Below are 15,907 nucleotides of genomic sequence, written 5' to 3'. Positions count from 1 at the left end.
TCATCCATAAAATATGTTGCCTTTACTTACCAACTTCTAAAAATGCCAAGCAAACGGTTCAAATGTTGAGGACACAAAGGAAAGAAATAGAGTACTGCACGCGTTTAAAATTCTGCTGTAGAATGTGATGCATTTGTTTCTAATACACATCCTTTGTATACAGGAGATATGGAAGCATGGGTTAAACGGGGTCAATTCAAAAAATTAGATTGTCATTCCTTGAGTTAATTCTTCAAACTATTTTTAAAAACATATCTGAATAAAAAAAATAGCGGAGAACCTTTGTCATCATGGAAGAAATGTTGAACGTTTTTTTATGTTTCTGTCAATCCATGTTGTAATCGCCCATTAACTTTCATTATCCTTACGTTAAATCCCCCCATTGAGTTACGTTATTAGAATTCGACTGTCAATTTGGAAGGGCCTTCACAAAACTCATTCACATTGTAAACTATTATTGACATATGTATACCCCTGTAGCTCCAAAACACTGCAAAATAAGGATAATTGCATAATTAATTCATTACCATGACACCAAACCAGTATTATTACTATTATGAGAATAATGAGAAATAACAGAACTGTAACCTCCTTCGAAAGAGCTTGTAATTAATGTGGTACAGCGCTTGCGTGCTTGTTGGTAAGTTAGTAGTGCCACAGCTAAAGGGGGGTAATCTTCCTCACGCGAAGGACTCGAGTTGGTTTCCCTGCTTGATGTCCTCGAGTGAAATCACATTTTCTACTGTCCAGCGAGAAAATTGGTTTTGTTTTGTTTGTTTTTTGTTTAACGCCTCACTCAGCAAATGTAGTTTCTACCTACCCCCTTCCGATTTGGCATGGACAGCCCTTACCCCCTGTGATGATGTCAGCTCATTGGCTGAAACAATGGCATAATGTCAGCTCATTGGCTGAAACAATGGCATAATGTCAGGATCTTTGGCTGAGGCACTGGCATAATGTCAGCTCATTGGTTGGAACAATGGAATAATGTCGGCTCATCGGCTGAAGCAAAGGCATAATGTCAGCTCATTGGCTGAAGCACTGGCGTATTGTCAGCTCATTGGTTGAAACAATGGCATAATGTTCATTGGCTGAAGCCTGATATTTCCGCGCTTATTTGCTGAAACACTGGTATGGTTGAGGCACTGGATAAGAGAAACAAGTGGCAAAAGCAGTAGCAACGATCCGGGCTTTCCATACGCAATCAGTTATATCACAAAGTATGACCACCCGATCCCCATTTTATTTGTCAGTAATATTGCAGCGACTCAACTGGGACAGCTTGTTACAAATATGTAAAATATCGGGAAATGGTTAACATACGGAGGCCATTTTAGAATTTGGAGTTGATTCTCGAGCAAAATGTTTTTCTTTCTTTCTAAAGTTTAAATAAAATGTATACAAACAAATTCTATATTTGAAATTCAAATTCCACCAAATAAATTTGTTATCAAACAATATAGCTATTTTCGTTTATATCATGCGCATGCATTTAGCAATAACACAAGGGCAAGTAACTCTAATTGACAGGAAGTTGAAATCCATCATCAAGCGCGCACTTGTAATCTTAAAAGATGTCGTTGTTTTCCAATCCTACACAAGCATTTGGTACTAACCCCGCTACAACTGCTACCACGGGGTTTTCATTTGGTGGTGCCGCGACGACAACGGCGCCAGCATTTGGTGGATTCGGCGGCACCGCCACAACATCAGCACCAACAGGCTTTTCAGGTTTCGGGACGGGAACCCAGGCGACGGTGGGGCAAGGCACAGGTTTTTTCGGAGGTGCTCCCACGGCAACGACTACAGCAACAGCACCAGGTTTCAGTGGCTTCGGTACTAACCCTGGCACATCCACTACAGGTACTCCGCTTATAACATCATACCAGTCTAAAGTTCTGTCGTGTAACATGAGTAGGATCGGCTATTAATTGCAGTGTTTGAAATTCAAATAAATTCCAGCCAGACAGTCGAACTGGCAAGTCAAATATCTAAATTGCCAGTCTGGTTAAAATGATGCAAGTTCGGACAAAGGTCAATACATTACAAAAAATAAGGGTCCCATTAGCCGAGAGACGAGATAGTGTTCTAAGCTGATGTGGGGTCAAGTCTTCACTGTAGGACCTCGTCGCGGCTCTCGGCCATGGTACAAAAGGAGTTACCATGAGTGTCTCTTGTATATTTCATAAGTTTGTTGTTTTAATGCCACACACGGCAAAAGTCCCACTTTATGATGGCGGTCTGAAAAAATTATCAAGCCTGGACAATCCAGTGATTGACATCATGAGCATCGATCTACGCAAGGGGGATACGATAACATGCATCAACATGGCCAACCAATCAGAGAGCCTGACCACCCAATCCCGGTAGTCACCTCTTATGACAAGCATGGGCTGCTGAAGAAATTTTGCAATAATCTTAATTGCAGTCAACAATTTTTGTACATGTAGTCATTGTGCATGTTTTGTAACATTATTACAATGACTATTATTTCCTCTTCGGTCTTAAAAATGTATTCCATATTGTGTTTCTATGATGTGTGCCACAATTATTGTGTGTGAGTGTGACACTAGTAATGGTATGTTGTGCCCTGTGGATTTACTAATGAGTAATTTGACATAAATGCATGCTGTGACTATCGTGACCATGACTGTCAAATTATTTTTTCGATATCACATTATCAGGATACAATGGCTACATCACCATATTTTCTTGTGTATAATGTGCAGGGCCAGATTACCACTATTGAAACCTTTGTAACAAACCTTAGTTGTGAGATATGGATATTCCTATAATACATGTAATATAATGGCCTTACATGATATCAATGTTAATATTAGGCTAGTTAGTCAAATTTGGCAAGTTGATTCTATGTTAGAGTAGATGGACTGGCTAGTGTCTTGCGCTATTTTTTTGGAATGTAAGGCCCAGTAATCATGGTAATGGTATTGAAAAATATGGCAATTGTCAGTAAGTTGTCAGCATGCTGTGAGCATGGTCAGTTGGATGTGAGCAATGGTGTGTTGTCATAATGGTCATGATAAAGATTATATTCAGAAAATTATCAAACCCATTCAAATTCTATTACTGTGGTATTCAGTGCTAACCTGCTATGACTGCAATAATCAGTGCGATAATCAGTGCCATGACTGCGATAATCAGTGCCATGACTGCGGTAATCAATGCCATGACTGCGATAATCAGTGCCATGACTGCGATAATCAGTGCCATGACTACGATAACCAGTGCCATGACTGTGATAATCAGTGCCATGACTACGATAACCAGTGCCATGACTGTGATAATCAGTGCCATGACTACGATAACCAGTGCCATGACTACGATAACCAGTGCCATGACTGCGATAATCTGTGCCATGACTGCGATAATCAGGGCCATGACTGCGGTAATCAGTGCCATGACTGCGGTAATCAGTCCTATGATAATGATCAGTTATTACAAATATTCAACACATGAACTGTATCATGTTATTCCACTACTATGGTCTTTTGTATAATCATGGTAATTTCGTTCCAGGTTTCTCAGGATTTGGAGGAGCGGTGCCAACAACAACGACTGCCTCAGGTAGCAGGGGTAGGGTTGAAGTAATGGGACATGTTTCTAGATATACCTGAGTCCTATAGAAATCATGGACATCGCAATATCACAATAGTTTTCCTGCCTGCCAAGGGCAATTTGTTTGGAATCCTAGCGAAATCCCTGCTCATACATGTCATAAACAATGATAAATAATACCTAGTTATGAATTGGTGATCATGTTGATTGTCTGGTCCAGGCTTGATTATTTGCAGACCATTGTCATAGCTGCAATATTACTGACTCTGGCATTAAACAGCAAAGACATACTTTTTCCAGCAAAATGATATGATTCCTTCCTCATGCCACAGTTGTGCCAGGTAAAAGTCATTTGCAATTAGTTATGAGAATTTACTGGTCAATACAACCATGGCTTTGAGACATTTCCGCCACTAACTTTCTTTACCTCTCTGTTGTATAACAACATTATTGTACATACCTGTATTATAATCTACTGTGGTTTGCGTGCTTAATAACTGACCTCAAGGAAGACCTTGAACTTGACCTCTTCATCCACACCTTCCGGGTCGGGTAGCCTAGTGGTTAAAGCGTTCGCTCATTAGGCCGAAGACCCAGGATCGATTCCCGACATGGGTACAATGTGTGGGGCCCATTTCTGGTGTCCCCCACCGTGATATTGCTGGAATATTGCTAAAAGCGGCATAAAACCATACCCACTCACTCAGTCATCCACACCTTCCAGTTGGCCTTGGAACAAACAAACCTAGGTGATAGTTATGCTCTGAAATCAGTGGAGTGGTCACATGGTTTACCATGATTATTGACTTTGACAGGTTTTACAGGATTTGGTGGATTTGGTACCACATCAGGCTTTGGTGCTGGAACGGGAACCACAACTGGCTTTGGAGCACCAGCAGGAGCCACAGGAACTTCAACAGGATTTGGGGCATTTGGCACTACAGGATTTGGTGGTGCAGCAACAGGACAAACTGGCTTCGGAGGGGGATTGTTTGCAGGTATAGTATCAGTCTTTGGCTGCGATTTGCCCCATTATTGTATTTCCCTGTCAACATGGTTAATTTGTTATCTTGAAATTGGTAGAAGTTTCTATGTTTCAGTGTTCGGTGATGTTTCTGAAATATGGTTTTAGCTTGAACGTATTAACAGGGAAACTTCTGTATGCACAAGATGAGGCCAATGTCCAAGCAGATAGTGAATGGAAGTAACAGTGCTTTCATATTTGGGTCCTACTACCATCATCATCATCATACATTGTCAAATGAGCTTTCTTCCCACTTCCTGACAAAAGGCAATTTCATTATAACGGATCTTAGTTCTTTGCTACCACTTAACAAAGATCTGAGGACATCCAGTTACGGGTCACGTTGGAACGACATTTCATCTGACAATCCAGAGCGTCACGTACCAGATCAGGAAAGTGACAGCCGAAGAGTGTTTTGTAATTTTGCAATCTAAAAAAGTTGGGCATGCCGATTGACAGTCATGTGCTATATGGATGATTCCATCATTGTCTCTCTTTGCTTCAATGGGATTTCAAATGGAAGAGACTTTTCATAGCCTGTTGGAATTACTGCTGACAATCATGGGCATATATATATTTGACATTCCAGAATTTTCTTTTGTTCAGTTTTCAAATTTTGAATCAATAACTTTATCAAAATATTTACAAAGCTTACTGGTACTACTGGTACTCTGAAGTTGCCAGTTTGAAACTAGGCCTGAAAAGCTAGAGGAAGCATCTTTCTGATTGGCTAATGTCAACTTCCAGTTTGTCATTTCATTGGTAAGTCAAGTTCACAAAAGGTCGTTCTGACGAGACCCGTAATATAATGTCCTCAGATCATTGTCTAGCAGTAACGAGAACTACGATCTGATTTTAATGAGCTTGTGAGATGGGGGGGGTTCATACTGAAAGATGCTCAGAGATGGTACTTGTTGCCTTGCGCTCAGCTTTAAGTGGATAAAACAAGGACTAGTTGCTTCAGAGTCGATGTACCGTGTCTGAGTTTGGTTTCCATGTCATGTGGTGGCATGGTATCTCAGTGGGCTAGCAATAAAGAAATGGCTAGTCCAGACTAGTACAAGCAGCCACACATGTACATGCACGTCGTTATATGATTTATTCCCTTTCACCTCACCTCACCACCTGAAAAGAATGTTCTGTTTCCAGGAGGCCAGCAACCTCAGCAGCAGCAGGGTGCCTCTGACCTCACCAACATGGCCATGGCTGTGTCGCTGCCGCAGATCTATGGTGACGAGAGAGATGCCATGATAGCCAAGTGGAACCAGCTCCAGGCATGCTGGGGGACTGGGAAGGGCTTCTACAGTCAGAATGGCGTGGTGGAGTTTAAGGCAGATAACCCCTTCTGCAGATTCAAGGTAGTCCTACCAGTAATTCAATGGAATTGTATGTGTATATCCCTGTGTTATGTGTTTTCGGACGCTTACGAAACATTCGTAGTGTCCTCTCAAATCACATCAACAACTGTAAACATCTCATTTGCTTATAAAAGACAACTTTCTCTTCAAAACAAGCCATCATCTGAGGATTTACAATGTCTATGTGAGGCTACACCCACTGTTATAGCGCAAGTAATCACGATAAACATGGCCACCCCGAAACGTATGACGTCTGGAAACCTATGATCCGACAATACATGTGATATGTAAAAATATGTATAGTCATGATATATGAGACCAGTGTACATGGTGTATATGACTGCTGAATGAATTTTAAAAATTCAAAAATCATACTGTTTGATTCAGACATTGCAAGACAAATATGGTACAAATATGAAAAAACAACATTCACTCACATACCTTTCTGTACACTGAATTGTTTGGTTTCCTAGGCGATTGGGTACCATGTGATACCAAGTGGGAGGAACGAGGATGGATTGGTGGCGCTCATGTTGAAGAAGAAGCAGACCGATGTGGCAGCAGCGCAGCAGCAAATCGTTGACACACTACACAAGATGTTCGGCAGTAAACCCACTCTCTCGGTCTGTGTTGAGGGCATCCGACCTCTCCCAGAGGACAGGTTTGGCAAAGTTTTATCATCGGGGTTTTCCTTTGTCTATTTTTGGTGCAAGAAAATAACATTTCAGTTTCGAGGTTAAATGATTTATTCTGAGAAACTGGAGAACTATATGTGTGAATGACATGTAGATATAACTAAGTAACCTCTGAGATGATGTCATTGAATTTGTCAGTCATGAATGTACACTGCTTTGAACATGATGTTAAAAGAGTTAAAACCACGTAATTATCATACTCTTTTTATTTGTTCAAAGTTGGGACTGACAAAAATTGGGGCTGGTAGTTTTTTGAGTTGCGAGGAGAACTTGAGTTTCAAAAGCAATCGGAAACTTAAGGTTAAGTTTCACTTAGGCCTGGAACAGTGACAACAGGCCTTTCTACTTACCATTTGTAAATCTTCCATTGCAGGACAGAGTTGGTGATCTATGTGCTGGAGCGTCCACAGACAGGCCCTGCTAGACGGGTTGGAGCGTCGGATCTGTTTACATTCATGAACCAGGCAGGCACTAAGAACACGCTGGTCACCCAGCTGACTGTGGAGAACATTGTGCCAAAGATGGGCTGGTCCAGTGAACAGCTGAAGGAGTACCTAGATAAACCCCCAGCTGGTAAGGCGGCGTTGACTTTTTAAATGTTGAGATGACACTACTAGGATAAGGGCACTTCCTTTATGATTGCCACCAGTTATCGATGTGATGGACAATATGTACTCCCAAGGATAGAATAGCTCCCAAAGTCCATGGTTGTTGTGTAAAGCAAGAGACTGATCTAAGATGGAGATCAAGTGGTTAAATTGTCTGTGTCCAGTGATGTTGATATTAATGGTCTTCAACCATTGATTGGGGCCACTGCAGAGTTGTGTCCCTTGGGCAAGGCAGAAACCTATGAATGTGGGTATAAATTGCTCCGATTGTTTCTAGGCTTGTCAGCATCATACCTGTGCTTGTGGTTTTCACCAAAGTGGTAAATGCCTAAGGCTTGCATCAATTTTGGCTTTCCTCCCACATCAGGCTAAAACGCTGTGATGTAACTGGAATTCTGTTCTCACTCACTTGTCTGCCTCCTCCAGGTATCAGTCCTGTGCTGTGGCAGCAGGCCAAGCCACTCACTCACTCACTCACTCACTCACTCTGCCTCCTCCAGGTATCGACCCTGTGCTGTGGCTGCAGGCCAAGCCACTCACTCACTCACTCACTCACTCTGCCTCCTCCAGGTATCGACCCTGTGCTGTGGCAGCAGGCCAAGCCACTCACTCACTCACTCACTCACTCACTCACTCACTCACTCACTCTCCTCCAGGTTTCGACCCTGTGCTGTGGCAGCAGGCCAAGCCACTCACTCACTCACTTACTCACTCACTCACTCACTCACTCACTCACTCTCCAGGTATCGACCCTGTGCTGTGGCAGCAGGCCAAGCCACTCACTCACTCACTTACTCACGCTCTCACTCTCCTCCAGGTATCGACCCTGTGCTGTGGCAGCAGGCCAATCTACTCACTCACTCACTCACTCACTCACTCACTCTTCTGCCTCCTCCAGGTATCGACCCTGTTCTGTGGCAGCAGGCCAAGCTGGACAACCCAGATCCCACCAGACTGATCCCAGTCCCAATGATCGGCTTCAAAGAGGTTCAGCGGCGACTACAGCACCAGCAGGAACAGACACGACTACATCAACAACGTCTCGATGTGAGTACAGCTTTGTCATACTCAGAAATACTGTATTTTTAAACTTATCTTATCTCACACTATGCAGTTCTTACTTCTCGTTTTGATCCTATGTGGTAACACACTTGAACAAAGTTTCCAGCTTCCAAAAACAACTCTCACCAAAACATCCCAGCTTCATCATGGTCACCGCCCAGACAAATGCACTGTAATCCCATGCATAGCGACTTGGACCTCCTCCGTGGTCTAGTGGCAGAGCGTCCGCCCGGAGAGTGGAAGGTCCGGGGTTCGATCCCTGTCCGCGTCATACCAAAAGACGTTAAAAGATGGTACTTGTTGTTAACCTGTCTCACACTCTGCATTAAGAAGCTAAAAACAAGGACTGGTCGGCTCGGAGTCAGTATACTGTGTCTGAGTGGGGCAGGGGTTCGGAAAATTTAAAATCCCAATCGGACATTTGCATTTAGGCCACGCCCCCTTCAAATAGCGTATTTTAGTACGACTTTTCACACACATTACAAGTTTACGTATTCATAATATGATGAATTATGAATTGTTTCAATTTATATTGTTTAATTCACCGGACAATTAATAACAAATAATATCATTTTAGATTTACGTGGAAAACATACGTTTGTTTCTGTTATAATAACGATCTGTTAACGTAGTGAACGGTCTAATTAATATTCATGAGTTATATTCATGAGTCTGCTCAAGTGTACGCGTTGTAACATTTGGATCGAGACTATTATCCCATATTTGGTTATCACGTGACCTCACGGGAAAAGTTTTTTTTAAACTAAAGATTTTTTTAAAAACAAGACAGATGATTTAATCACAAATACTAAAATATCGTTGATAGCAATAGTTATTTGAATACTTTTTTCATCTGTACTTAATTATTGACCATAAAAAAATTGGATATCGATCGTCCGAGAAAGCAAAATGGCGGTCAATCAAGATTTAATATACGACTAGCTACTGAAAACAATAAAATCTGCAAATCCTCATTGTATGTCAACCAAGTGAAAGTCGTTAGCCACGACTTACAAAATGATCGTCCAGACATTGAGGGTTTGGCAGATCCGGTCGACTGGCTGTCGTCACGCTTTCGCTTCTTGTCTGAGGTTTCGTATCGTAGCATTGTGAGGATAATGAGGTATATCGATGATGCAAGGTATTAATGTACAGTTGTAAACACCTTTCACTCAAATTAACAAGATGTTCTCAGTAAAATCCTCGATTAATCAGTGTCAACTCAGTTTATTGCCTATTACAGTGATTGACCGATTGGACTATCATGTAGGTACGATGTATTTACAGCAATCAAAACAAACAAAGCTTGTCAGTGTAGTTAATCTTCATTGTGTTGCAACTGCAGACAGAAACTGCTCAGTCCTAACTGTTGATCATGTCCGGTCAAAATTTAAGAATGTCTGGACAATACTTTTTAAAATGTCCGGTAAGCAATATTTTAAAACGGACATTTGAGATTCCCAATCGGACATGTCCGGTGCATATGACGGTTTCCGGACCTCTGGAGTGGGATATTCATGTTAAACTGTGGCATGGTATCTCAGTGGGCTAGCACTATAAATGGGCATCAGTTCATACTTGTACAATCAGCCACACACACACACACACACACTAGCATGCACGTAGCTATATAAGTGCAATAATCTTGGACGCGACGTTAAACCCCATTTCACCTCACCTGCATAGCGACTTACACGACCTGATCCCCTGGGATCACTAGGGTAAGATTTTTATAAGAATGTGTAAATGATTGCATGGCTTTACACATTGTTGTGTGGAAAACTAAGGTAAACTAAGAGCTTTTTAATGGATTATTAATTATGGACTAATATCATACATGTTCTGAGAAGCTATATTCCATGAATAGATGACAAAGAATGTATTTGTGAGATCCTGTTGCTTCAGGTGATGTCTGGTGATCTGACGGACCTGCAGAACAAGCACAGCAACATGCTGGCAAGACAGGAGGAGTACAAGAGGAAACACCTGGAGCTGGGCCACCGACTGTTGCAGGTGGGCATTGAGGGATGGGGTGGAGGGGAAGCTGATTTAGGGGCGGGGATGGGGTGGACATGTTGGGCAGGGTATGATGGGGGAGGGGAAGCTGACATAGGAAGCGGGGATGGGATGGACATGTGAGGCAGGATATGATGGGGGAGGGGGAGCTGACTTAGGGGCGGGGATGGGGTGGACATGGGCAGGGTATGATGTGGGGAGGGGGAGCTGACTTAGGGGCGGGGATGGGGTGGACATGTGGGGCAGGGTATGATGGGGGAGGGGGAGCTGACTTAGGGGCGGGGATGGGGTGGACATGTGGGGCAGGGTATGATGTGGGAGGGGGAGCTGACATAGGGGGCGGGGATGGGGTGGACATGGGCAGGGTATGATGTGGGAAGGGGAGCTGACTTAGGGGGCGGGGATGGGGTGGACATGTTGGGCAGGGTATGATGGGGGAGTGGAGCTGACTTAGGGGTGGGGATGGGGTGGCCATGTGGGGCAGGGTATGATGGGGGAGGGGGAGCTGACTTAGGGGCGGGGATGGGGTGGCCATGTGGGGCAGGGTATGATGGGGGAGGGGAAGCTGACTTAGGGGCAGGGATGGGGTGGCCATGTGGGGCAGGGTATGATGGGGGAGGGGGAGCTGACTTAGGGGCGGGGATGGGTTGGCCATGTTGGGCAGGGTATGATGGGGGAGGGGGAGCTGACTTAGGGGTGGGGATGGGGTGGACATGTTGGGCAGGGTATGATGGGGGAGGGGAAGCTGACTTAAGGGCGGGGATAGGGTGGCCATGTGGGGCAGGGTATGATGGGGGAGGGGAAGCTGACTTAAGGGCGGGGATGGGGTGGCCATGTTGGGCAGGGTATGATCGGGGAGGGGGAGCTGACTTAGGGGCGGGGATGGGGTGGACATGTGGGTCAGGGTATGATGGGGGAGGGGGAGCTGACAGGGGCGGGGATGGGGTGGACATGTTGGGCAGGGTATGATGGGGGAGGGGGAGCTGACTTAGGGGGCGGGATGGGGTGGACATGTGGGGCAGGGTATGATTGGGGAGGTGAAGCTGACTTAGGGGTGGGGATGGGGTGGACATGTGGGGCAGGGTATGATGGGGGAGGGGGAGCTGACATAGGAAGCGGGGATGGGGTGTACATGTTGGGCAGGGTATGATGGGGGAGGGGGAGCTGAATTAAGGGGGGGAATGGGGTGGCCATGTGGGGCAGGGTATGATGGGGGAGGGGGAGCTGACTTAAGGGGGGGAATGGGGTGGCCATGTGGGGCAGGGTATGATGGGGGAGGGGGAGCTGACTTAAGGGGGGGAATGGGGTGGACATGTGGGGCAGGGTATGATGGGGGAGGGGGAGCTGACTTAGGGGCGGGGATGGGGTGGACATGGAGGTTGGGGTGTGGAGAGCTTAGATTGGTTGTACGAGTAGGTAAGGTTATGTTTCGGGGGAACTAATTTAGGGGCTAGCTATTGTTAATGTGTAAATATTTTGTGAATATTGATATATTTCACATCAGTACTCATTACAGATCGATACATATTGTTGGTTGTGTATGACAGGTGATTGTTACAGGTGTGTTGTTTCATTGCAGGTGATTGTGAAGCAGGAGATCTACCGGAAGATGGGGTACGCCATACAGGCGGAAGAAGAGCATCTCAAGGTGCAGCTGGAGGTTCTGCAGACTGAGCTCAATCACCCCACACAGTTTAAGGTCAGTCGTACCCCACAAGCAGACTGTCATATAGCTGGCATATTGCTGAGTGTGGCGGTAAACCACACACACAGATGGAGAGCCGTGTACCCAATTACGTGATAGAAACTTGAAGGGGAGGGGAGGTGACATCGGATTTAACGTTGTATCAAACAGACTCTTTGTGTGTGCATGCTTGCATGTGTGCGTGTGAGTGCACGAGAGGAAGGTGAAGGAATGTTGGGTTCTTGTGGTTCTTGTTCTTGCCCTGCCTGGCTTTATGGGGCCAAATCAAGGACTGCTTGGCTCAGTCAGTATGCTGTGTCTGAGTGGGGTATTCAGGTTAAACTGTGGCATTGTATATTGTATCTCAGTGGGGGTAAAACTATAAAATTGCCATTAGTCTGGAGGGGCACGGGTGACCCAGTTTTCTCAGGCACAGCAATCTGCTGTGCACAGTTGTGTCCCTTAGGCATGCCAGGAACTTATGATCATTGGTTTGAACACACCTATCATGTTTCTAGGTTTGTCAGCATCATACCCATGCTTCTGGGTTTCATCAAAATGGTAAACATCAGAGACCTGCATCACTTCAGGCTTTCCTCCCACTTTAAACCCTGAATTAGTAAAGTGAAAGTTTGGGCCTGCCTGAAATACAGTTCAAAATGTCATGAAGAGTATGACAGTAATATTTCCCTCAATGAGCTGATGTATTTACCATTATCTCCAGGGTCGACGCAATGAGCTAATGTATTTACCTTTATCTCCAGGGTCGACGCAATGAGCTGATGTATTTACCATTTTCTCCAGGGTCGACTCAATGAGCTAATGTATTTACCTTTATCTCCAGGGTCGACTCAATGAGCTGATGTCACAGATCAGGATGCAGAACCATGTTTCATCTCAGAGACAGGAGGTGTCATTTCAGATGGACACAGAACTACAGTCAGAGATAAAACAGGTACTACCAGACATGTATTGGCTACCATGGTTACTGTATACTTTTTGTGGTCATGGACTGTTACGAATTGAAGTCAAACACCTTGTGTTGAAGTTGAAGGGACTTACATTAATACTTCAAGTTATCCGAGGTTCACCACAACCCTAAAGGATGAATAATGAGGGAATACACAGGGACCAAGTTTTCACTCGGAGACAAACATAAGTTTGACACATCAAACTTTGACACAAAAGTGTTTGACATGTTTGTCTGTAGTTAATATTTTCCTGTTATTGCTCATAAGTCTAATAAAAATATGTAGCGGTTCCTATTACCATGACTACTCCTGCCGATAATTTCAAACAAGGGTAGGTACACACTTTTGTTTTTGTTGAAACCCTGCTATGTTGGAGAACTAGAATAAAGCTATGCAGTGTTTGGTATATATATTACTCAGTTAAGAACAGCCAATTCTTTCTTATTACTATAGTTAATCTGTCATAGTATTACTATAGTTAATCTGTCATAGTATGCCTGATTAACTATATTATTGTCAGATCATAGGTTTTCGTACATCATATGTTTTCGGATGGCCGTGTTTATCGAAATTACTCACGCTATAGCAAGGGATGTGGTGTCACACTGATGATGGCGTCTGTTATAAGCGAGTGAGATGTTTTACAGTTGTTGTTGTGATTAACAGGAAAATACAAATATTTTTTAAGCATCCGAAAACCCGTAACAGGGATAATATGAACTTCTTTAACTTCTTTTGAGTAGTATATGTTCCTGCCTGCCCTTTGTTTTGTCCTGAATAATGAGTACCACTAAAAATAGATTCCACACCTTGGATTATGGTGCTGGTAGTTCGGGGGATCTGAGCACTGAGCATGTTTTCAGGCCTTATTCACAACAAGTCAGTGAGATCAACAGTTACTGGTAATACATTGTCCCTTGATTGTGGTACGGAAACCCCAAGTTGTAGATACCCGTGAAGATTCCGGGGTGGAATAGGTCTTCAGCAACCCATACTTGCCGTAAAAGGTGACTATGCTTGTCGTAAAAGGTGACTATGCTTGTCGTAAAAGGTGACTATGCTTGTTGTAAAAGGCGACTAACGGGATCGGGTGGTCAGGCTCGCTGACTTGGTTGATGCATGTCATCGATCCCAATTGCGTGGATCGATGCTCATGATATTATAATCAGTGGATTGTCTGGTCCAGACTCGATTATTTACAGACCGCCGTCATATAGCTGTAATATTGCTGAGTGCGGCGTTAAACAACAAACCAGCCAACCAACCAAGTTGTAGAGTAAAGATCCTTAGTTTTAAAGCAGTAGGTTAATATATTAAAATACTCCATGCTCTGAGACATTGCTCTGTTCTGTTTTTCTCAGCTCCTGAAACAACAACAAGATGGTCTCAATCATCTGATCCAAATCTTGAAGGACGATGCCTCCGACCTTCACCTTATAGAATCGTCCTTAGCAGATACACAGACACGAAGATGATCTTACATCTCACTCACACCAATAGGATGGAATATTTTTGCTTTCTTTTCATGGAGTCTTGGCAGATTGTGACAATTCTGACATTGACCTTGGCATACAGCTAAATGACCCTTGTGCTGTAACACATCCCGGAGAAGATGTCTTTACGTTTGATCCTGCAACTCTGGCAACTCGGCAAATTCAAGACACAGCTGGGTTCATGTGCACTGCACTTTGTTGTCATGGGCAACAGTTGGCATTATACCTCAGGTATCCTGGGGTTGTCGATTTCACCAGTGTGGTAAACATCGGAGACTTCCATCACTTTTGGAGATTTCCTTCTCCATCAAGACATGCCATGGTATAATTGAAATACTGTTCAAAGTGGGGTAGTCCGGACTCACTCATGTGCAACATTGTGTGCTGTGTGAACCATTGTCAGTACACAGAACAACTTCTTCATTTTCCTATGGAAACAAATGTCGTTCCAGGACTATTGGCACTGGAGGCGTTACAACTCGAGTTACTTGGATAGACCATTCATGGAGGTCCATGGTGTGGACATAGGGATTTATAAGTCAGGAATGTGGACAAGATACCGTAAACATCAGTATACAAAGTCAGAGTTGAGATGGTTTGGCTTTATATTTGTGATGGGATGGTGTAGCAGCCATACATTGGAGTAAAAGGCGACTAACAGGATCGGGTGGTCAGGCTCGCTGACTTGGTTGATGCATATCAACGATCCCAATTGTGTGGATCGATGCTCATGATGTCAATCACTGGATTGTCTGGTCCAGAATCGATTATTTACAGACCGCCATCATATAGCTGGAATATTGCTGAGTGCGGCGTTAAACAACAAACAAACAAATAAAAATCACGGACACTTGGCTTCATGGGGACAGTGTGTGAAACAGCTACTCATTCATGTGCGAAGTAATTCAGACTCAAAATAACTTGTGGTATGGTTCATTGACCAATACATGGAACAAAACTAATCTTTAGCAAAACACACAATAAAGTACCTACAGGGATTAAGAAATGAGACGATCTGGAGTAGAATAGGTCCTCAGCAACCTATGCTTACTATAGTAAGATGCGACTAAAAGAATCGGGAGGTCAGGCTCACTGACTTGGTTGATACATTTCATTGTATGCCAACTGCGTGGATCGATGCTCATGATGTCAATCACTGGATTGTCTGGTCCAGACTCATAAATTTACAGACTGCCGTCATAGAGGTGAAATATTGTTGAGTGCGGCATTAAACAACAACAAACAAACAAATAAACAAACAAGAGATGAGACCGATGGTGGGAACTCATGGAGGGTATGTAGTCATTGAAAAGAAGTATTGGAGCACAGATCAGGACCCACTTGCACAAAGCAATCTTAGCGCTAAGACTATCTTAAGCCTATGTTAAAGTATGGGAGTTACGATCATCTTAGCGCTAAG

At 43.9% G+C, this 15,907-nt stretch overlaps 1 protein-coding gene across 2 annotated transcripts; it reads left to right on the top strand.

Moving 5' to 3' along the window:
• Positions 1 to 1,528: 1,528 nt before the first annotated feature.
• On the top strand, positions 1,529 to 14,954 carry LOC139449512 (nuclear pore complex protein Nup54-like). 2 transcript variants are annotated; one of them, XM_071230937.1, is made up of 11 exons: positions 1,529 to 1,863; positions 3,538 to 3,585; positions 4,401 to 4,574; positions 5,750 to 5,958; positions 6,432 to 6,619; positions 7,027 to 7,226; positions 8,160 to 8,308; positions 10,229 to 10,336; positions 11,919 to 12,038; positions 12,868 to 12,978; positions 14,356 to 14,954. In XM_071230937.1, the coding sequence occupies exons 1-11, from the start codon at positions 1,575 to 1,577 to the stop codon at positions 14,467 to 14,469; spliced, it is 1,710 nt and encodes a 569-aa protein (XP_071087038.1). In that variant the 5' UTR covers positions 1,529 to 1,574; the 3' UTR covers positions 14,470 to 14,954. The 2 variants fall into 2 exon arrangements, with proteins under 2 accessions (XP_071087038.1, XP_071087037.1); XM_071230936.1 differs by having other exon boundaries at positions 4,392 to 4,574.
• The last annotated feature ends 953 nt before the right edge of the window (positions 14,955 to 15,907 follow it).

The sequence above is a fragment of the Haliotis cracherodii genome, unplaced genomic scaffold, assembly GCF_022045235.1.
Source record: "Haliotis cracherodii isolate W230 unplaced genomic scaffold, xgHalCrac1.p SCAF_8, whole genome shotgun sequence".
In the NCBI taxonomy this organism is placed as follows: domain Eukaryota; kingdom Metazoa; phylum Mollusca; class Gastropoda; order Lepetellida; family Haliotidae; genus Haliotis; species Haliotis cracherodii.
This window is presented reverse-complemented; position numbering and strand designations above follow the sequence as displayed.

Excerpts from the sequence above, each read along its gene's own strand:
- LOC139449512 (XM_071230936.1), top strand. The coding sequence starts at position 1,575 with ATGTCGTTGTTTTCCAATCCTACACAAGCATTTGGTACTAACCCCGCT. Across the intron at positions 1,864-3,537 it reads CCCTGGCACATCCACTACAG|GTTTCTCAGGATTTGGAGGA; the intron begins GTACTCCGCTTA and ends ATTTCGTTCCAG. Across the intron at positions 12,979-14,355 it reads TACAGTCAGAGATAAAACAG|CTCCTGAAACAACAACAAGA; the intron begins GTACTACCAGAC and ends TGTTTTTCTCAG.